The following is a 22,661-nucleotide window of genomic DNA, read 5'->3' as shown; positions in this document are numbered from 1 at the left end:
TCCATATCTTTGGTCATTTAGAAAAGGAACTTTGCTCAGAAAATCACACATCAATGAAAAACAAAAGCGTCTCAATTGATCTGAATTAAATGAAGTTTATTGTAGAAAAACCATGAACTCACAACCTGGATATTACAAAAAAACACTTTTTTCGATCAAACCTTTTCTGGAGCCAAGGTCCACAAGCAGGAAAGTCTATTTTGATTATTTGTTTGTTTGTAGTTGAATGTGGTTTATTGAGCTCAAGCTGTGACACATAAATACACCAGGAGTGTTAGTACCACGAACAAAACTGCAATATATCGTTGTATCAATATTTCACAGCACTGTATTGATTCATGTTTTCTGTTTTTGCTATAGTTCTAACATGTGTTGCTACTAAACTTCCGGCCTCTAGATGGCAGCAGTCGTTACGTCCTCCGCAGATGAAGGAAGAATGATGACTGAGGACCAGAGGATACAGTGAGTCCAGCAGCTTTTAAAGCTGATGTTGAAAGATGAAAGTCTTTGAAGTCAAATGAAAGTCGTCAAAAGTCACGAGGTCTGTAAATTCTGGTGATGACTGAGGATGAGAGGATACAGTGATGACTGAGGACGAGAGGATACAGTGAGTCCAGCAGCTTTTAAAGCTGATGTTTAGACACATTTTGGTTTGAAAACAAATGAAAGTCGTCAGGAGTCATGTGGTCTGTAAATTCTACAACACCAGAGTACTCAACAATACTACAAACATATATACTTATTACTACAGTATTAGAATACAGTAGATTGTTTGGTGTCTGTACCATGATATGTATTAACAGGACGGTACACACTTCTATAAAATACATTTTTGTTTTTAAAAAAAAGTTATTGCTAGCTTCGCTAGTTGCTAACATTGCTAGCTGCGGTCACGCTAACATCTCACAACACTTTGACAAGAAACTTAATTGTGAAAATCATCAAATATAATAACAAACCATTATTATTAAAATCAGATCGTAATATTTTTTGATGGAAAACATTTAAAAAATAGTCTTTAAATCCCCGTTTCCACGGCGACCCAACCTGCTCGCACAAGTGGATTTTAACGAGACCACCAGGAATGTTTGCGACGAGCCAAACACAACACACCAGGAGGAATGTTCTGGAAAAAAGGCAAACATCAGCGCGACTGCGGAGACAAAGGAAGTCCCGGGTCGAGGCGGGTCTCGCGCTCATCAAACACTGGTTGCGCAACATCTGGACGCGCTTCCAGTGCGTCAGGAAATTAAAGCATCTGACGCAGGTTGAGTCACGTGGATCGACTCGTCGTCCTGGCAGAGACACAAACACTCTCTCTTTGTTGTCTCGGTCTACAAAGGTGTGTGTGTGTGCGTGTGTGTGTGTGTGTGTTCCGGCCTCCACAGCTGGACACACAGAAACTCTGATTGAAAAAGTACTGAAGCACAAACACTAAAAAAAAGCTAACTTTGCTGTTGAGTCACGTGACCAGCGCTTCAGGACAAAAGATTCTCGGGGTCGAAAAAAAATGTCTGAATGGTGTTTTCAAATTGCTGCAGGAGCGAAACATAATGTTTCCATCAGAAGAACAACGAGTGCGTCTCCCGAGAGGTTCTTCAATCACTGACCTCTGCAGTGTTTCTACACTTGTTGACCCACTTGTTACCGGACGACGCGTCTCCGGCGTCTTCCTCTGTGGCCTCGTTTCCTCGCCGTGGTCACATGACCTCAAACATGTCACGCGTCGATCTAACGTTTGTCAGTTTGTCTAAAAACAACAAAAGTATTGAGAAAATAACGTCTGGTTCTTCGGCGAACGTTCAGCGGTTCAGTCGATGCCAGGCCGAGACCACCTTCTCCGGGTGATCCATGGTGTCCTTCCACTGATCCACGGCCTCCGCCACACAACTGTCCATCCCGAGGAGGATCTGGAAGAACGAAGAACATTCTTTCACATCAGAGTCTTTTCCTCGCGTCGAGTTGAGAGTGTAGATCATATTTGTGTACCGACGACAGGGGGGCTTGATTTCTCCATCACAGCAGCAGGTAGAGCCGGACACACATGTTACCTTTTCATTTTTAAACACTGAGTTCAAGATGCGACCATGAAGACAAAATGTCTTATAGTTCATTCACCGACATATTTTATAGTTGCTAGGTTAGCTTCTTAGCGACTTAGCAGCTGAAGCTAACGTCACTGTTGGTTCCAGATTTGTATTTGTTTTTATTTATATTTTTCTGCCTCGAGCAAAAACAACATATTTTAAAAGGAGGGAGTAGGGTTTGTGAATTTATAATAAACTGATGTATCGCAATGTTTTTATTCTCACAATAAACACAGTATCAATATCTGACAGCACCGGATCACATCAGGTTTTTTGTTTTTTTTACCATAGTTCTTTTGTGATCGACAATTCAATAAAGTATAAGAAAAATATGATTTTTTTTTAAATCAATATGTATATATTCACTGTTTGTTTGTTTTTTTGTTTCAATAAAGCGTCCAGCCTCTAGATGGCAGCTAAAGGAAAAATCCTGCCAGATCCCGGCGATGTCTGAGGACGAGAGGATACAGTGACTCTAGCGGCTTTTGAAGCTGATGTTTGAAAAAAAAAATGAAAGTAGTTACGACTTCGTCAAGAGTCATGTGGTCTGTAAATACTACAACACCAGAGTCAAGTACTGGACAATACTACACATATATACTTGTTACTACACTATCACAACACCAGAGTCAAGTACTGGACAATACTACATATATATATACACTTGTTACTACACTATCACAACACCAGAGTCAAGTACTGGACAATACTACATATATATATACACTTGTTACTACACTATCACAACACCAGAGTCAAGTACTGGACAATACTACACATATATACTTGTTACTACACTATCACAACACCAGAGTCAAGTACTGGACAATACTACACATATATACTTGTTACTACACTATCACAACACCAGAGTCAAGTACTGGACAATACTACACATATATACTTGTTACTACACTATCACAACACCTGAGTCAAGTACTGGACAATACTACACATATATACTTGTTACTACACTATCACAACACCAGAGTCAAGTACTGGACAATACTACACATATATACTTGTTACTACACTATCACAACACCAGAGTCAAGTACTGGACAATACTACACATATATACTTGTTATTACACTAAAATTAATGTAATGTTAATTTTTATAAACCATCACATGCTTTACAATCTGTATGATTTGAAATATAGTTGATTTAAAAGCCAGAGATTAAACTTCAAGAGTTGAAGATTAAATCATTACAAAAAAAGTGCAAAACTAAAAACGTCCAAATGTTGCTTTAATGAACAGTAGCTCTGATGACCTGTAGATAACCCCGGCGTTATGAACGGCGGTCATAAACCGTGGCTCACGTGTTAGTAAGTGTGGGAAAGGTCCTGAGCAGCAGTCGTCCAGTGATTCAAATAAAAGCTCAGATAACATATCTCTTGAACACAAACAGTAATAATTGAATCAGAGGTGGGATTGTTGACCGTTTCCATGGCGACCTGAACTGACTCACCTGGCCCAGACACTGTTTCCTCCTCAGCGAGCTGCGACTGTACAGCTTGACCGACAGCGAACACGCCTGATCCAAGGCCGTCAGGCGGAAGTGGAGGGTCTCGGCCCACTGGACCTGACCCGCCGAGGCCTTCAGGACCCGAGTCTTCTTCTTAGTCACGGGTCCGAGCTGGTGCATCTCAGCCTTGACGAAGAACACTGTGGCACGACATGATGGAAGGAGTGAGTCAGTCCCTCGCTCAGGTGTGTGTCAGGTGTGTGTCAGGTGTGTCAGGTGTGTAAGGTGTGTGTCAGGTGTGTGTCAGGTGTGTGTCAGGTGTGTGTAAGGTGTATGTCAGGTGTGTGTAAGGTGTGTAAGGTGTGTGTCAGGTGTGTGTCAGGTGTGTGTCAGGTGTGTGTCAGGAGTGTGTCAGGTGTGTGTCAGGTGTGTGTCAGGTGTGTGTCAGGTGTGTAATGTGTATGTCAGGTGTGTGTAAGGTGTGTGTCAGGTGTGTGTCAGGTGTGTGTCAGGTGTGTGTCAGGTGTGTGTCAGGTGTGTGTCAGGTGTGTGTCAGGTGTGTGTCAGGTGTGTAAGGTGTGTGTCAGGTGTGCGTAAGGTGTGTAAGGTGTGTGTCAGGTGTGTGTCAGGTGTGTGTCAGGTGTGTGTCAGGTGTGCGTAAGGTGTGTAAGGTGTGTGTCAGGTGTGTGTCAGGTGTGCGTCAGGTGTGTGTCAGGTGTGTCAGGTGTGTGTCAGGTGTGTCAGGTGTGTAAGGTGTGTGTCAGGTGTGTGTCAGGTGTGTGTCAGGTGTGTGTCAGGTGTGTGTCAGGTGTGTGTCAGGTGTGTGTCAGGTGTGTGTCAGGTGTGTGTCAGGGGTGTGTCAGGGGTGTGTCAGGTGTGTGTCAGGTGTGTGTCAGGTGTGTAAGGTGTGTGTCAGGTGTGTGTCAGGTGTGTGTCAATTGTGTGTCAGGTGTGTGTAAGGTGTGTAAGGTGTGTGTCAGGTGTGTGTCAGGTGTGTGTCAGGTGTGTGTCAGGTGTGTGTCAGGTGTGTAAGGTGTGTGTCAGGTGTGTCAGGTGTGTGTCAGGTGTGTCAGGTGTGTGTCAGGTGTGTGTAAGGTGTGTGTCAGGTGTGTGTCAGGTGTGTGTCAGGTGTGTGTCAGGTGTGTGTCAGGTGTGAGTCAGGTGTGTGTCAGGTGTGTGTCAGGTGTATGTTAGGTGTGTGTAAGGTGTGTGTCAGGTGTGTGTCAGGTGTGTCAGGTGTGTGTCAGGTGTGTGTCAGGTGTGTAAGGTGTGTGTCGTGTGTGTCGTGTGTGTCAGGTGTGTCAGGTGTGTGTCAGGTGTGTGTCAGGTGTGTGTCAGGTGTGTGTCAGGTGTGTCAGGTGTGTGTCAGGTGTGTGTCAGGTGTGTGTCAGGTGTGTCAGGTGTGTGTCAGGTGTGTGTCAGGTGTGTGTCAGGTGTGTGTCAGGTGTGTGTCAGGTGTGTGTCAGGTGTGTGTCAGGTGTGTGTCAGGTGTGTCAGGTGTGTGTCAGGTGTGTGTAAGGTGTGTGTCAGGTGTGTGTCAGGTGTGTAAGGTGTGTGTCAGGTGTGTGTCAGGTGTGTAAGGTGTGTGTCAGGTGTGTAAGGTGTGTGTCAGGTGTGTGTCAGGTGTGTGTCAGGTGTGTCAGGTGTGTGTCAGGTGTGTGTCAGGTGTGTGTCAGGTGTGTGTCAGGTGTGTCAGGTGTGTGTCAGGTGTGTGTCAGGTGTGTGTCAGGTGTGTGTCAGGTGTGTGTCAGGTGTGTGTCAGGTGTGTAAGGTGTGTCAGGTGTGTAAGGTGTGTAAGGTGTGTGTCAGGTGTGTGTCAGGTGTGTGTCAGGTGTGTCAGGTGTGTGTAAGGTGTGTGTCAGGTGTGTGTCAGGTGTGTGTCAGGTGTGTGTCAGGTGTGTGTCAGGTGTGTGTCAGGTGTGTGTCAGGTGTGTGTCAGGTGTGTGTCAGGTGTGTAAGGTGTGTGTCAGGTGTGTGTCAGGTGTGTGTCAGGTGTGTGTCAGGTGTGTGTCAGGTGTGTGTCAGGTGTGTGTCAGGTGTGTGTCAGGTGTGTGTCAGGTGTGTAAGGTGTGTGTCAGGTGTGTGTCAGGTGTGTGTCAGGTGTGTGTCAGGTGTGTGTCAGGTGTGTCAGGTGTGTGTCATGTGTGTCAGGTGTGTGTCAGGTGTGTCAGGTGTGTGTCAGGTGTGCTCACCTTGAGAGAACGAGGAGGACGGGAGGTTCTGGGCCGCGAGGACCTGGAGCTGGACCCGGTTGTTGACGGGCTGGAAGCAGGTGGTGAGATGAAGCTCTGAGTGACTCACCTGGAGGGTAGAAGTGGACAAAGTGAGTCGTGAGCGAGACGGAGACCAGTTTCTATCAGATAAACCATCGATCCTCTCTTTTAGTTGAATTAAAAGAACTGAAAGAAAAAATGTGTCCAAACATCAGCTTTAAAAGCAGCTGCGGTCGACTGTATCCTCTTGTCCTCAGTCAACGCCGGGATCTCACAGGATGTCATCGACGTCTGTCGACTGAAGTTTAATTGCCACACTTTTTTTTTTTCTTGAAAAATTGAACCCTTACATGTTTAAACCAAATAAATACAGATTTCTTTAAACAATGAAGGTGTTTTTAGCTCATATATGACTTTTAATATTAAAATATATGATTATATTATATATATTTTAATTTAAATTTCTATTGTAAATACTATGAACGCATTAATAAAAACAATAATAATAACAATACCTATTTGGATCAGTATTGTCATCATCATAATAAGATGTTTTAATATTTATTCATCCGTTTAAGTCCATTATTAATATATATGGAATATTTCTAACGGTTTTATTTAACGACATCACGGGATAAACGAGTTCATCTGAACGTCCACACGTCACTGAACATCAGAACATCTTCATGAACGTAAACTTCTGCCTCGCTCGCAATTTTCCTGCTTCAATGACACTCGTTGGCCTTCATGCCTCGGAGACGAGAAGAAAGATTGGTTTTGTGTGAAGAGCTGCGGGTTAAGAAGGTGACGGTGATGGAGGGATGAGGGATGAGAGAAATAATTCACTCTCTGAGAGAAGACTCTCGTTTCTTTACTCTCAGACTTCAAGAGACGCAACAGAACTCTGGCTCGACCCGTTTTCACGTCTTACGTCTGCACTCGTTTTCAGAAACTTTCTGTCATAATCTGGTTCTAGGAGAACGTTTCCACCTTCACACGTGTTCACTTCATGACACACACTTTTGTGAGGAAATACAACAGCGAGAACAAAAGTTTTTGTGTAAGAAAAAGTGTAAAAGAGGTCAGTATTTATCAGCTTCTGTGTCATCTGACCAAGAACATCTAAGTCTCTGTGTCAAAATCAAGATATTTGACATATATTTAGTCAGATTTATTGCACAACACAGGAACTGCATGTTCATTTTCTTATTTGTTGACAGAAAAGTAAAAAAATAGATATCATTTTATGATAATAAAAGCACATTTCATGTTATTCATATTTTATAAATAAGGAAAATATGTCATTAAAAACAAAAAACACTTGTTTAAATAACGTGAACTAATACATAATATGGTAAACAAAGTCACAATCTGTGTCGACTGAAACGATCATGGGAAGGAAATGATTCTCTGAAATCAGGAGGTTAATAAAAGTTTATCTCCATCAGGATATTTGGGTGAAACGTGGCGACATCTGGTCGGCTGTGAACTCGGGTCTTATGGCCGCCATAAAGTACGCGCGGGGTGTGACCTGCGTGTGACCCGAGCCTCCACGGAACGACAACAACCGTACAGACGCACAAACGTTCCGGGGTTCAAGATCGAGATCTTTTTTTTTTTTTTTTTTACAAGCAAAGCTTCCATGTTCCTCCTTTTCATCTCTTCTTCCACGAGCGACCGACAGCTGCACCTTGTGGCATCTTAAGAAGTGTCTTTATTACCTGATCGTCATGACGACCACCCAGACGACTATTCGCGACAAACTCACGACAGAACTTATCCTCCGCCTGTGTTTCTGTTCCAGTCCTCGTATCCTTCCATATTTAACTTTTTTATTAACAACAGGTCGACCTGTTGTTAATAACATGTGTCATTTAACAACAGGTCGACCTTAGTTTCTGGAAATCCCCATATCATCCGCAAACATCATTGTCCTTGGTCAGTAAATAGCCCATAAAATGTCTTTTACAGGTTGAGGATCACGACCAGTGGGTCGAACAAAACTAAAACTAAACCGTTTTTTTGTTTCAGACAAAGAAAAGTCATCAAATAAAAGAGTAAATAATGACGACAAATTCAATACACTTTGGTTGTAAAATACATGAAGAAGATTGTTTTAAAATACATTATATTTCTTGTTACAACTCTGACCAAGTAACAGTTAAACGTGATGTTTGTGTCCATATATCCGGGACTCACCGACGGCCTGGACGGGGGGTGCAGGTCCAGCCAGTGTTCCTTCTCCTCGGCGCAGAGTTCTCGCAGCGACACGACGCACTCGGCCACCGTCCGCACCTTCAGGTTGTGGGTTTGAAGCCGCAGCAGCAGCACTCGACCCAGCAGCAGACGCAGAGGCAGAGGAAACACAAACGTCTCCATGAAGGAAACGTCCTGGAAGGAAACGAATCAAAGTGAGTCAAAGACATCGAAGTCCACGGACCATGGATCACGAAGACGAACCTGCCCCCCGGCCTTGAGCGAGCTCTTGAAGTGGATCGGCTTCGGGACCGTGATGATGCCTTTGAAGCCGATCTTGGGAAGATCCTGGACGTCTGTGGGAATGTTCAGGTCGCAGCACTGAGGACACAACATTGTTGGTGAGACGCTTCACACAATCACTGACTGGGAAGATAAACAACAGAAGGAAATACAAACATAAAGTGAAAAATGAAGTGGATTCATGTCAACATTACTCTCAGGTTTCCACCAGATTTTTCGTAGCGATCCATTCATCTCGCCTACGTTACGATCCGACAGATTCCGCTCGTGATAAGACATGTATTTTGATAACTTGTATTATCTGTGAACATCTTGTGATCGTTCGAATCTCTTTTAGTTGAATTAATAGAATTGAAAAAAGACAAAATATGTCCAAACATCAGCTTTAAAAGCTGCCGGAGTCACTGTATCCTCTCGTCCTCAGTCATCGCCAGGATGTCATCGTTCCTATAGCTACGGAGGACGTGATGACTGAAGTTTAATTGTGACACAAAAATGTGAAAACACTGTGAATATTTAAGTGTTAATCGTACATTTAAATGAATACAACCGTACAATAACTAAACTATGATTTTAAAGCAAACCCTTGGATTATCTCTGGGTCAAGGTGACCCAAATGCCTGAAAAATAATACACAAGGGATACATAAAACACATTTTTTTGGGGGCTTTCGGGTCACCTTGACCCAGAAATGACACAAGGGTTAAAAATGAGATCCTGCCTCCTGCCTGGATTTCTTTGGTTTTCATGTTTATCCTTTTGTAATATTGTTTTATTAAAGACTGGATCTGAACAACAGTGTGAAAAAACACTCTTATAATAAACAAAGAAAAATCACCAAAACCAAAACCCAACAACGAGCAGGAGTTATTATCTGGAAAAAAAAGAGATTAAAAGTGACGACAAGAAGAATAGAAATAGTAAAAAGAAGATTTGCTTCTACCCAGAGAAAACAAAATGTATTTTGTTTGTGTTTAAAAAAGGTACTGAAGTTTTTAAACACGATTATTCACTAAAGTTGTCGGTGAAGAAGAAGATTTCAAGCCACAGACGGAGGAAACATGAGGAACAAGAAGTCGTACTCGAGTCAGATGTTTCTTCACAGAGTCCTGTTTTGTTCCCGACTCACAGACGCCTCATTGAGGACTCGACACAAAGAGACTCCTCAGGTGTCGACTTACCTGCACCAGCGTGATCCAGACCTGCTCCAGGGACTCCTGGTAGCTCAGGCGAACACACACTCGCCCCAGATCCTGCTCGTCCCCCGACAGAGTGATGGAGTCTGAATGCGACGGAGAAGATCGTGTGAAGAAATCCAAGGAATTGAACTTTTCAAATGTTGAAACTTTTTACTAATTCAATGATATCATTTGTATATTAAATGCTTAAAAACCGTGTTTTTTTTTAAAATAATTACATTTAAAAATGTTAATATAAAAAAAAAAAAAAACACATTTATTTGTCAAAGAAACTGTAAGATTTCATATATTTTTACTAGTTTTAACACTTGGTTTTAATTTAAAGGTAAGAGCGAGTGGATCAGGGCTCGACTGGATTAGTCTGATTAGATTTTCATCCTTTAATTAATAATTACATTAAAAAATGGGAATATTTTCAAAATTAATCATTTATTTGTCAGATACACTGTAAGATTTTAGATAGTTTTACTTGTTTTAACATTTGGTTTTAATTTAAAGGTTAGAGCGAGTCACTCAGGGCTCGATTGGATTAGTCTGATTAGATTTTCATCCTTTAATTAATAATTACATTAAAAAATGGGAATATTTTCAAAATTAATCATTTATTTGTCAAAGAAACTGTAAGATTTCAGACATTTTTACTAGTTTTAACGTTTAATTTGAAAGTTATAGCGAGTCACTCAGGGCTCAATTACTATGTGTAAAAATATGCATTAATTCAGATTTTCTTTCTTTAAAAAAAACAAAAACATTTGGGATGATGGGGTCAAAGGTCACAGGTACCGAGGCTGCTCTCCACCGAGTCCTTCATGGACGACAGGCTGCTGACGACGCTGGACGCCGAACCGAAGCGCTGCCGGAGGAAGAAGATAAACATCCTCAATTCTCTTCATCTTAGCAGCAGCGTCGCCGTGGCAACAGAACACTGTAAATCCCTATATCATCCGCCAACATCATTGTCCAATAAAATCAACTCGTGGTCAACTTCTGGTCCCTGGACTCCAGAGGAGACGCTCACCTTCATGTCACACTGAGGGCTGCTCAGGTCCAGCATGGAGCTGCACAGACGCTGAGGACCTTCAGTCAGAGTCGCACCTGTGGACACCATCATGGAAGGACCATTAGAAACACCAGATTAAATTAAAGTACTTATTGACGCTTCAGAACGAAGACATTAGTCATGATTCATAAACACTGAAAGGTTCTTCTTCTGGGTCAGGACGCAGAAATATAGGCTTTTATTTTGAAGTTCTACGTGAGAAAACTCTTATAATGACATGTTCATTCAACAACATTGTGTGTGACATGACCCTTGACCTCTGAATAGAAAGGAGGGGTCTGGGTTTGAATTCCAAAAGTTTGTTTGTTAAAATGTCAATAAAAGTGCAGATTCATTTTCTCAGCTTTTTCAATCATTATTTGACCCTTGTGTTATCTCAGGGTCAAGGTGACCCGGAGCCCAGAAAACTGTATATGTATTTATGTATTTATGGAACCCAGGGAGGTCTTTGACCTTGACCCAGAGGCAACACAAGGTATACAACAAACACATTTGTTTCCGAGGCCTCCGGGTCACCTAGACCCTGATATAACAATAGTTAATAAAATACTAAATTATTCATCTTCGTCTTTATCATCATCTTCATCATCATCATATTCATCATCTTCATCATCATCTTCATCATCATCTTCATCATCTTCACCATCTTCATCATCATCATCATCATCATCTTCATCATCATCATCATCATCTTCATCATCATCTTCATCATCTTCATCATCATCTTCATCATCATCATCATCATCATCATCATCTTCATATTCATCATCATCTTCATCATCATCATCTTCTTCATCATCATCATCATCATCATCATATTCATCATCTTCATCTTCATCTTCATCATCATCATCATCATCATCTTCATCTTCATATTCATCATCATCTTCTTCATCATCTTCATCATCATCATCATCATCTTCATCATCATCATCATCATCATCTTCATCATCATCTTCATCATCATCATCATCTTCATCTTCACCATCATCATCATCATCATCATCATCTTCATCTTCATCTTCATCACCATCAGTCTCTAGTTTGGTCAGGTATTGAGGTAAGAGTAACTATAGTTCATACCTGGACCTCTCAGGTGCTGGACCTTCAGGGTGTTACGACGAGCCGACCCGGGCGACACGTAGTCGGTCAGCTGACCAGGATGTAGGCAGGACTCGGGGTTAAAGGTCAGAGGAGCCGATCCCAGCAGCTCCACTTTCCTCTCGGCGTACGAGCTCCGGGCCGAGCCTGCGGGAGAACATTAGCAGGAGGTCAGAGAAGCTCAGCCGACCAGAAACAGGATGTCCTGGTTCTGATCCACTCTGCAGACCGCGGACCTCTGAGCCGCTTTTAATGAAAGACACAAAGACACGTGTGTTCTTCGAGCTCTGAACGTGACCCGGTCCTGAGGAGGAACCTACCCTGAGAACTGAGGCGAGACCTGGGCTGGATGTAGGAGGCTCTGAAGGTCGGGAGCACGAAGGGAACGTGGCGTCCGTCAGGAGGAAGCTTGGACTGAAGGTAGTCGTCAGAGGAGCTCCTCGTGTCGCCGCCCGTCAGCGCCGCCGTAACTTGAGGCATCTTTAGGTTGATCACTGATCCAGACACCAGACGTCAGCGGTGACTAGTGTTTAACTAGTAGTTTATCAGTGACTAATTAAACTAGCAGTTTATCAGTTTCTTATTAAACTAGTAGTTTATCAGTGTATTATTAAACTAGTAGTTTATCAGTTTCTTATTCACATAGTAGTTTATCAGTGACTAATTAAACTAGTAGTTTATCAGTTTCTTATTCACATAGTAGTTTATCAGTGTATTATTAAACTAGTAGTTTATCAGTTTCTTATTCACATAGTAGTTTATCAGTGTATTATTAAACTAGTAGTTTATCAGTTTCTTATTCACATAGTAGTTTATCAGTGTATTATTAAACTAGTAGTTTATCAGTTTCTTATTCACATAGTAGTTTATCAGTGCATTATTAAACTAGTAGTTTATCAGTTTCTTATTCACATAGTAGTTTATCAGTGTATTATTAAACTAGTAGTTTATCAGTGTATTATTAAACTAGTAGTTTATCAGTTTCTTATTCACATAGTAGTTTATCAGTGACTAATTAAACTAGTAGTTTATCACTTTCTTATTCACATAGTAGTTTATCAGTGTATTATTAAACTAGTAGTTTATCAGTTTCTTATTCACATAGTAGTTTATCAGTGACTAATTAAACTAGTAGTTTATCACTTTCTTATTCACATAGTAGTTTATCAGTGTATTATTAAACTAGTAGTTTATCAGTTTCTTATTCACATAGTAGTTTATCAGTGTATTATTAAACTAGTAGTTTATCAGTTTCTTATTCACATAGTAGTTTATCAGTGATTAATTAAACTAGTAGTTTATCAGTTTCTTATTCACATAGTAGTTTATCAGCGTCTTATTAAACTAGTAGTTTATCAGTTTCTTATTAAACTAGTAGTTTATCAGCGTCTTATTAAACTAGTAGTTTATCAGCGCCTTATTAAACTAGTAGTTTATCAGCGTCTTATTAAACTAGTAGTTTATCAGCGTCTTATTCAACTAGTAGTTTATCAGCGTCTTATTCAACTAGTAGTTTATCAGCATCTTATTCAACTAGTAGTTTATCAGTGTCTTATTCAACTAGTAGTTTATCAGCGTCTTATTAAACTAGTAGTTTATCAGTTTCTTATTAAACTAGTAGTTTATCAGCGTCTTATTAAACTAGTAGTTTATCAGTTTCTTATTAAACTAGTAGTTTATCAGTGTCTTATTCAACTAGTAGTTTATCAGCGTCTTATTAAACTAGTAGTTTATCAGTTTCTTATTAAACTAGTAGTTTATCAGCGTCTTATTAAACTAGCAGTTTATCAGTTTCTTATTAAACTAGTAGTTTATCAGCGTCTCATTAAACTAGTAGTTTATCAGCGTCTCATTAAACTAGTAGTTTATCAGTGTCTTATTCAACTGGTAGCTTATCAGTGTCTTATTAAACTAGTAGTTTATCAGTGTTTTATTCAACTAGTAGTTTATCAGTGTCTTATTAAACTAGTAGTTTATCAGTGCCTTATTCAACTAGTAGTTTATCAGCGTCTTATTCAACTAGTAGTTTATCGGCATCTTATTAAACTAGTAGTTTATCAGCGTCTTACTCAACTAGTAGTTTATCAGTGACTTATTAAACTAGTAGGTTATCAGTGTCTTATTCAACTAGTAGTTTATCGGTGTCTTATTCAACTAGTAGTTTATCAGCGTCTTATTAAACTAGTAGTTTATCAGTGTCTTATTCAACTAGTAGTTTATCAGCATCTTATTAAAATAGTAGTTTATCAGCATCTTATTAAACTAGTAGTTTATCAGTGTCTTATTAAACTAATAGTTTATCAGCGTCTTATTCAACTAGTAGTTTATCAGCATCTTATTAAAATAGTAGTTTATCAGCGTCTTATTCAACTAGTAGTTTATCGGCATCTTATTAAACTAGTAGTTTATCGGCGTCTTATTCAACTAGTAGTTTATCGGCATCTTATTAAACTAGTAGTTTATCAGCGTCTTATTCAACTAGTAGTTTATCGGCATCTTATTAAACTAGTAGTTTATCAGCGTCTTATTCAACTAGTAGTTTATCAGCGTCTTATTAAACTAGTAGTTTATCAGTGTCTTATTCAACTAGTAGTTTATCGGCATCTTATTAAACTAGTAGTTTATCAGCGTCTTACTCAACTAGTAGTTTATCGGTGTCTTACTCAACTAGTAGTTTATCAGCGTCTTATTCAACTAGTAGTTTGTCAGCGTCTTATTCAACTAGTAGTTTATCGGTGTCTTACTCAACTAGTAGTTTATCGGTGTCTTACTCAACTAGTAGTTTATCAGCGTCTTACTCAACTAGTAGTTTATCGGTGTCTTACTCAACTAGTAGTTTATCAGCGTCTTACTCAACTAGTAGTTTATCGGCATCTTATTAAAATAGAAGTTTATCAGCGTCTTACTCAACTAGTAGTTTATCGGTGTCTTACTCAACTAGTAGTTTATCAGCGTCTTATTCAACTAGTAGTTTATCGGTGTCTTACTCAACTAGTAGTTTATCGGTGTCTTACTCAACTAGTAGTTTATCAGCGTCTTATTCAACTAGTAGTTTACCAGCGTCTTATTAAACTAGTAGTTTATCAGTGTCTTATTCAACTAGTAGTTTATCGGCATCTTATTAAACTAGTAGTTTATCAGCGTCTTATTCAACTAGTAGTTTATCAGCGTCTTATTAAACTAGTAGTTTATCAGTGTCTTATTCAACTAGTAGTTTATCGGCATCTTATTAAACTGGTAGTTTATCAGCGTCTTATTAAACTAGTAGTTTATCAGCGCCTTATTAAACTAGTAGTTTATCAGCGTCTTATTAAACTAGTAGTTTATCAGCGTCTTATTCAACTAGTAGTTTATCAGCGTCTTATTCAACTAGTAGTTTATCAGCATCTTATTCAACTAGTAGTTTATCAGTGTCTTATTCAACTAGTAGTTTATCAGCGTCTTATTAAACTAGTAGTTTATCAGTTTCTTATTAAACTAGTAGTTTATCAGCGTCTTATTAAACTAGTAGTTTATCAGTTTCTTATTAAACTAGTAGTTTATCAGTGTCTTATTCAACTAGTAGTTTATCAGCGTCTTATTAAACTAGTAGTTTATCAGTTTCTTATTAAACTAGTAGTTTATCAGCGTCTTATTAAACTAGCAGTTTATCAGTTTCTTATTAAACTAGTAGTTTATCAGCGTCTCATTAAACTAGTAGTTTATCAGCGTCTCATTAAACTAGTAGTTTATCAGTGTCTTATTCAACTGGTAGCTTATCAGTGTCTTATTAAACTAGTAGTTTATCAGTGTTTTATTCAACTAGTAGTTTATCAGTGTCTTATTAAACTAGTAGTTTATCAGTGCCTTATTCAACTAGTAGTTTATCAGCGTCTTATTCAACTAGTAGTTTATCGGCATCTTATTAAACTAGTAGTTTATCAGCGTCTTACTCAACTAGTAGTTTATCAGTGACTTATTAAACTAGTAGGTTATCAGTGTCTTATTCAACTAGTAGTTTATCGGTGTCTTATTCAACTAGTAGTTTATCAGCGTCTTATTAAACTAGTAGTTTATCAGTGTCTTATTCAACTAGTAGTTTATCAGCATCTTATTAAAATAGTAGTTTATCAGCATCTTATTAAACTAGTAGTTTATCAGTGTCTTATTAAACTAATAGTTTATCAGCGTCTTATTCAACTAGTAGTTTATCAGCATCTTATTAAAATAGTAGTTTATCAGCGTCTTATTCAACTAGTAGTTTATCGGCATCTTATTAAACTAGTAGTTTATCGGCGTCTTATTCAACTAGTAGTTTATCGGCATCTTATTAAACTAGTAGTTTATCAGCGTCTTATTCAACTAGTAGTTTATCGGCATCTTATTAAACTAGTAGTTTATCAGCGTCTTATTCAACTAGTAGTTTATCAGCGTCTTATTAAACTAGTAGTTTATCAGTGTCTTATTCAACTAGTAGTTTATCGGCATCTTATTAAACTAGTAGTTTATCAGCGTCTTACTCAACTAGTAGTTTATCGGTGTCTTACTCAACTAGTAGTTTATCAGCGTCTTATTCAACTAGTAGTTTGTCAGCGTCTTATTCAACTAGTAGTTTATCGGTGTCTTACTCAACTAGTAGTTTATCGGTGTCTTACTCAACTAGTAGTTTATCAGCGTCTTACTCAACTAGTAGTTTATCGGTGTCTTACTCAACTAGTAGTTTATCAGCGTCTTACTCAACTAGTAGTTTATCGGCATCTTATTAAAATAGAAGTTTATCAGCGTCTTACTCAACTAGTAGTTTATCGGTGTCTTACTCAACTAGTAGTTTATCAGCGTCTTATTCAACTAGTAGTTTATCGGTGTCTTACTCAACTAGTAGTTTATCGGTGTCTTACTCAACTAGTAGTTTATCAGCGTCTTATTCAACTAGTAGTTTACCAGCGTCTTATTAAACTAGTAGTTTATCAGTGTCTTATTCAACTAGTAGTTTATCGGCATCTTATTAAACTAGTAGTTTATCAGCGTCTTATTCAACTAGTAGTTTATCAGCGTCTTATTAAACTAGTAGTTTATCAGTGTCTTATTCAACTAGTAGTTTATCGGCATCTTATTAAACTGGTAGTTTATCAGCGTCTTATTAAACTAGTAGTTTATCAGCGCCTTATTAAACTAGTAGTTTATCAGCGTCTTATTAAACTAGTAGTTTATCAGCGTCTTATTCAACTAGTAGTTTATCAGCGTCTTATTCAACTAGTAGTTTATCAGCATCTTATTCAACTAGTAGTTTATCAGTGTCTTATTCAACTAGTAGTTTATCAGCGTCTTATTAAACTAGTAGTTTATCAGTTTCTTATTAAACTAGTAGTTTATCAGCGTCTTATTAAACTAGTAGTTTATCAGTTTCTTATTAAACTAGTAGTTTATCAGTGTCTTATTCAACTAGTAGTTTATCAGCGTCTTATTAAACTAGTAGTTTATCAGTTTCTTATTAAACTAGTAGTTTATCAGCGTCTTATTAAACTAGTAGTTTATCAGCGTCTCATTAAACTAGTAGTTTATCAGCGTCTCATTAAACTAGTAGTTTATCAGTGTCTTATTCAACTGGTAGCTTATCAGTGTCTTATTAAACTAGTAGTTTATCAGTGTTTTATTCAACTAGTAGTTTATCAGTGTCTTATTAAACTAGTAGTTTATCAGTGCCTTATTCAACTAGTAGTTTATCAGCGTCTTATTCAACTAGTAGTTTATCGGCATCTTATTAAACTAGTAGTTTATCAGCGTCTTACTCAACTAGTAGTTTATCAGTGACTTATTAAACTAGTAGGTTATCAGTGTCTTATTCAACTAGTAGTTTATCGGTGTCTTATTCAACTAGTAGTTTATCAGCGTCTTATTAAACTAGTAGTTTATCAGTGTCTTATTCAACTAGTAGTTTATCAGCATCTTATTAAAATAGTAGTTTATCAGCATCTTATTAAACTAGTAGTTTATCAGTGTCTTATTAAACTAATAGTTTATCAGCGTCTTATTCAACTAGTAGTTTATCAGCATCTTATTAAAATAGTAGTTTATCAGCGTCTTATTCAACTAGTAGTTTATCGGCATCTTATTAAACTAGTAGTTTATCGGCGTCTTATTCAACTAGTAGTTTATCGGCATCTTATTAAACTAGTAGTTTATCAGCGTCTTATTCAACTAGTAGTTTATCGGCATCTTATTAAACTAGTAGTTTATCAGCGTCTTATTCAACTAGTAGTTTATCAGCGTCTTATTAAACTAGTAGTTTATCAGTGTCTTATTCAACTAGTAGTTTATCGGCATCTTATTAAACTAGTAGTTTATCAGCGTCTTACTCAACTAGTAGTTTATCGGTGTCTTACTCAACTAGTAGTTTATCAGCGTCTTATTCAACTAGTAGTTTGTCAGCGTCTTATTCAACTAGTAGTTTATCGGTGTCTTACTCAACTAGTAGTTTATCGGTGTCTTACTCAACTAGTAGTTTATCAGCGTCTTACTCAACTAGTAGTTTATCGGTGTCTTACTCAACTAGTAGTTTATCAGCGTCTTACTCAACTAGTAGTTTATCGGCATCTTATTAAAATAGAAGTTTATCAGCGTCTTACTCAACTAGTAGTTTATCGGTGTCTTACTCAACTAGTAGTTTATCAGCGTCTTATTCAACTAGTAGTTTATCGGTGTCTTACTCAACTAGTAGTTTATCGGTGTCTTACTCAACTAGTAGTTTATCAGCGTCTTATTCAACTAGTAGTTTACCAGCGTCTTATTAAACTAGTAGTTTATCAGTGTCTTATTCAACTAGTAGTTTATCGGCATCTTATTAAACTAGTAGTTTATCAGCGTCTTATTCAACTAGTAGTTTATCAGCGTCTTATTAAACTAGTAGTTTATCAGTGTCTTATTCAACTAGTAGTTTATCGGCATCTTATTAAACTGGTAGTTTATCAGCGTCTTATTAAACTAGTAGTTTATCAGTTTCTTATTCAACTAGTAGTTTATCGGCATCTTATTAAACTAGTAGTTTATCAGCGTCTTATTCAACTAGTAGTTTATCGGTGTCTTATTCAATTAGTAGTTTATCAGCGTCTTATTAAACTAGTAGTTTATCAGTGCCTTATTCAACTAGTAGTTTATCAGCGTCTTATTCAACTAGTAGTTTATCGGCATCTTATTAAACTAGTAGTTTATCAGCGTCTTACTCAACTAGTAGTTTATCAGTGACTTATTAAACTAGTAGGTTATCAGTGTCTTATTCAACTAGTAGTTTATCGGTGTCTTATTCAACTAGTAGTTTATCAGCGTCTTATTAAACTAGTAGTTTATCAGTGTCTTATTCAACTAGTAGTTTATCAGCATCTTATTAAAATAGTAGTTTATCAGCATCTTATTAAACTAGTAGTTTATCAGTGTCTTATTAAACTAATAGTTTATCAGCGTCTTATTCAACTAGTAGTTTATCAGCATCTTATTAAAATAGTAGTTTATCAGCGTCTTATTCAACTAGTAGTTTATCGGCATCTTATTAAACTAGTAGTTTATCGGCGTCTTATTCAACTAGTAGTTTATCGGCATCTTATTAAACTAGTAGTTTATCAGCGTCTTATTCAACTAGTAGTTTATCGGCATCTTATTAAACTAGTAGTTTATCAGCGTCTTATTCAACTAGTAGTTTATCAGCGTCTTATTAAACTAGTAGTTTATCAGTGTCTTATTCAACTAGTAGTTTATCGGCATCTTATTAAACTAGTAGTTTATCAGCGTCTTACTCAACTAGTAGTTTATCGGTGTCTTACTCAACTAGTAGTTTATCAGCGTCTTATTCAACTAGTAGTTTGTCAGCGTCTTATTCAACTAGTAGTTTATCGGTGTCTTACTCAACTAGTAGTTTATCGGTGTCTTACTCAACTAGTAGTTTATCAGCGTCTTACTCAACTAGTAGTTTATCGGTGTCTTATTCAACTAGTAGTTTATCGGCATCTTATTAAACTAGTAGTTTATCAGCGTCTTATTCAACTAGTAGTTTATCGGTGTCTTATTCAATTAGTAGTTTATCAGCGTCTTATTAAACTAGTAGTTTATCAGTGTCTTATTCAACTAGTAGTTTATCAGCGTCTTATTAAACTAGTAGTTTATCAGTTTCTTATTCAACTAGTAGTTTATCAGTTTCTTATTCAACTAGTAGTTTATCAGCGTCTTATTAAACTAGTAGTTTATCAGCGTCTTATTCAACTAGTAGTTTATCGGTGTCTTATTCAATTAGTAGTTTATCAGCGTCTTATTAAACTAGTAGTTTATCAGTGTCTTATTCAACTAGTAGTTTATCAGTTTCTTATTAAACTAGTAGTTTATCAGCGTCTTATTAAACTAGTAGTTTATCAGTGTCTTATTCAACTAGTAGTTTATCGGCATCTTATTAAACTGGTAGTTTATCAGCGTCTTATTAAACTAGTAGTTTATCAGTTTCTTATTCAACTAGTAGTTTATCGGCATCTTATTAAACTAGTAGTTTATCAGCGTCTTATTCAACTAGTAGTTTATCGGTGTCTTATTCAATTAGTAGTTTATCAGCGTCTTATTAAACTAGTAGTTTATCAGTGTCTTATTCAACTAGTAGTTTATCAGCGTCTTATTAAACTAGTAGTTTATCAGTTTCTTATTCAACTAGTAGTTTATCAGCGTCTTATTAAACTAGTAGTTTATCAGCGTCTTATTCAACTAGTAGTTTATCGGTGTCTTATTCAATTAGTAGTTTATCAGCGTCTTATTAAACTAGTAGTTTATCAGCGTCTTATTAAACTAGTAGTTTATCAGTTTCTTATTAAACTAGTAGTTTATCAGCGTCTTATTAAACTAGTAGTTTATCAGTGTCTTATTAAACTAGTAGTTTATCAGTTTCTTATTAAACTAGTAGTTTATCGGCATCTTATTAAACTAGTAGTTTATCAGCGTCTTATTCAACTAGTAGTTTATCGGTGTCTAACTCAACTAGTAGGTTATCAGTGTCTTATTAAATTAGTAGTTTATCAGTGTATTAACTTAACTCAACTAAATTCAATTATTTCTAAATAGAAAGAAGCAATTTGTATTTTTAAATAATAATATATATTTTTAAATCAATTAAAAAAATTCAAAAACTTTTTTAAATTAATGTTTTTTGTTGTTTTTTTAAAATAAAGTTTGATTCCAACAATTGTCACTATTATGACAACATTTTTATTTTGAATCTAAAGGCTAAAAATAAAAACATAAAACTTAAATATAACTTATGGAATTTAGAAATTATGTTTTTTAATTATTTTGTGTGTTTTATATTGAAATAAAAATGCTACGAATTACAAAAAACATGGAATTCCGAACATTTATTTTTTTAATTCATTATTAAAATCTATGTATAAAACATTCATATTTAAAAATATATAATAATAAATCAAACAATTAAACCGTAAAATATATAAATGATTGAATTGAATAATTAATAATACAACAACATTAAGATTTAAAATGTTCCACCTTGAGTCTCGCGCTCCGTGACTCGTCTCCTCATCAGGTTCCTGCAGCAGTTCTTCAAACACTCCATGGTTCCTGAAGATGTTCCTCTGTTTCCACGGCAACAAATCAGGACGCGTTACCAAGCGTTTTTACAAAGATAACAGAATTAAACATGAGCCTCGAGAAAGAAAGCGACGTCTGTGGAAACTATAGCAACACATTTGTCACTTCGGTCACTTTTATTTTGATCCATTTTTAACTTTATTGTGAAGGGAGCAGCAGCAGCGGTTAGAGGCCATACGAGTGATTCACAAACACTTAAAAGAAACATAATTGAACTGGATTTTTGGTAAAAGACAAACACACAAACACAACATTAACACAACATTAACATTCATCATCTTTAAACACAACTAAATCACTTCAATTAAAGGTAAATAAAAGCGACTCCCATCATGCCTTGCGGCGTAAAACGCAGAATACAACCGATACTTTTATTAAACAAAAACATGCACGAAAATAAAAATTGTATAATATTTTATTTCATATTTAAAATAATTTCGTTTTAGGATTAATTTTGTTTTGTTTTTATATTCACGAAAAGTCTATTATTCTTACATTTACTCTAAAAAGACGCTTTAAAATAACTATTACTTACTTTTCTGTCCATCAAAATATAGTTAATAACATTAATATGTTGTTGAATCAATAATAAAGCTTTTCAAGTTATTTTAACATTTTCAAAATGATTTATTTTAAGTCAAATAAGTGTTTATTCGAACATGCTAACATCAAACACAAACTAGCAAACATTTAAAATGTTACGATGACTCAGCATTTCGCGTCAGTGTCGTAAACATACCTTCATAAATCTTCTGCTTTGGTTCTGATGACTTAAATAAAAACGTGTAAAGTTTGTAAAAATCATTATTTAAACTTTTTTTTCCGTTAAGTTACGAACTCCAGCGTTAAAATAACACGCAGATGAAGGAGGCGTCAGTGACGAGCTCTGCTATTGGTCAACATCCGGAAGGTTCAGCCAATAGGGAGGCCGGTCACAGACTCACGTGCGGGATCAGTAAATAAACCGCCTTTTAAAAGTCGTGGGAAATATTTATATTGTTTTTTTCTAAGAAGAGGATTAACGAGTATATTTTCAATTAATTTATTACAAAAGTATAATAAATATAATGTTTAAAAAGTTGTTAATCCATGAATTTGTTTTTTTTTCTACTAACAAGATATAAATGTTTTCCTTTTATTTTGTTAAATTCTACCACGTTTTTGAACGATTAAAAGTTTTTCTTACTTAAAATTAAGATCTTTCTTAAAGGTTATTAATGTCAGTTATAATAAAAGTCACTCCCTCTAAACAAACTCAGCCGCACACGCGTGTGAACAGGAGCAGAAGCGTCACGTACCTGAAGCTGGTCCGGTCCAGAGTCCCGGCACAAGTGGAGGCAGGTCAGCGAGAGGTGGACTCTGGTTTCACAACACTGCTCCTCCTCCTCTCCTCCTCCTCTCCTCCTCCTCTCCTCCTCTC

General features: G+C 37.0%; 1 protein-coding gene across 1 annotated transcript; it reads right to left on the bottom strand.

Moving 5' to 3' along the window:
* Positions 1 to 97: 97 nt before the first annotated feature.
* tc2n (tandem C2 domains, nuclear) lies at positions 98 to 22,061 on the bottom strand. Its single transcript, XM_087779654.1, has 12 exons — positions 21,981 to 22,061; positions 21,140 to 21,225; positions 11,950 to 12,123; positions 11,612 to 11,776; positions 10,487 to 10,563; positions 10,252 to 10,321; positions 9,451 to 9,551; positions 8,231 to 8,347; positions 7,970 to 8,161; positions 5,750 to 5,858; positions 3,561 to 3,757; positions 98 to 1,910 (listed from the first exon to the last, which is right to left on the bottom strand). The coding sequence occupies exons 2-12, from the start codon at positions 21,204 to 21,206 to the stop codon at positions 1,803 to 1,805; spliced, it is 1,377 nt and encodes a 458-aa protein (XP_087635780.1). The 5' UTR covers positions 21,207 to 21,225; positions 21,981 to 22,061; the 3' UTR covers positions 98 to 1,802.
* Between the last annotated feature and the right edge of the window lie 600 nt (positions 22,062 to 22,661).

This window comes from Callionymus lyra, chromosome 18 (assembly GCF_982586985.1).
Source record: "Callionymus lyra chromosome 18, fCalLyr1.hap1.1, whole genome shotgun sequence".
Taxonomy (NCBI): domain Eukaryota; kingdom Metazoa; phylum Chordata; class Actinopteri; order Syngnathiformes; family Callionymidae; genus Callionymus; species Callionymus lyra.
The sequence above is the reverse complement of the archived record's forward strand: the minus strand, read 5'-3'. Positions and strand labels throughout refer to the sequence as shown.

Bases quoted from the DNA above. Each gene is read 5' to 3' on its own strand.
- tc2n (XM_087779654.1), bottom strand. From the start codon at position 21,206: ATGGAGTGTTTGAAGAACTGCTGCAGGAACCTGATGAGGAGACGAGTC. The intron at 10,564-11,611 runs GTATGAACTATA...TGGTGTCCACAG, and splicing joins CCAGCACCTGAGAGGTCCAG to GTGCGACTCTGACTGAAGGT. The intron at 10,322-10,486 runs GTGAGCGTCTCC...TTCCTCCGGCAG, and splicing joins GCCCTCAGTGTGACATGAAG to CGCTTCGGTTCGGCGTCCAG.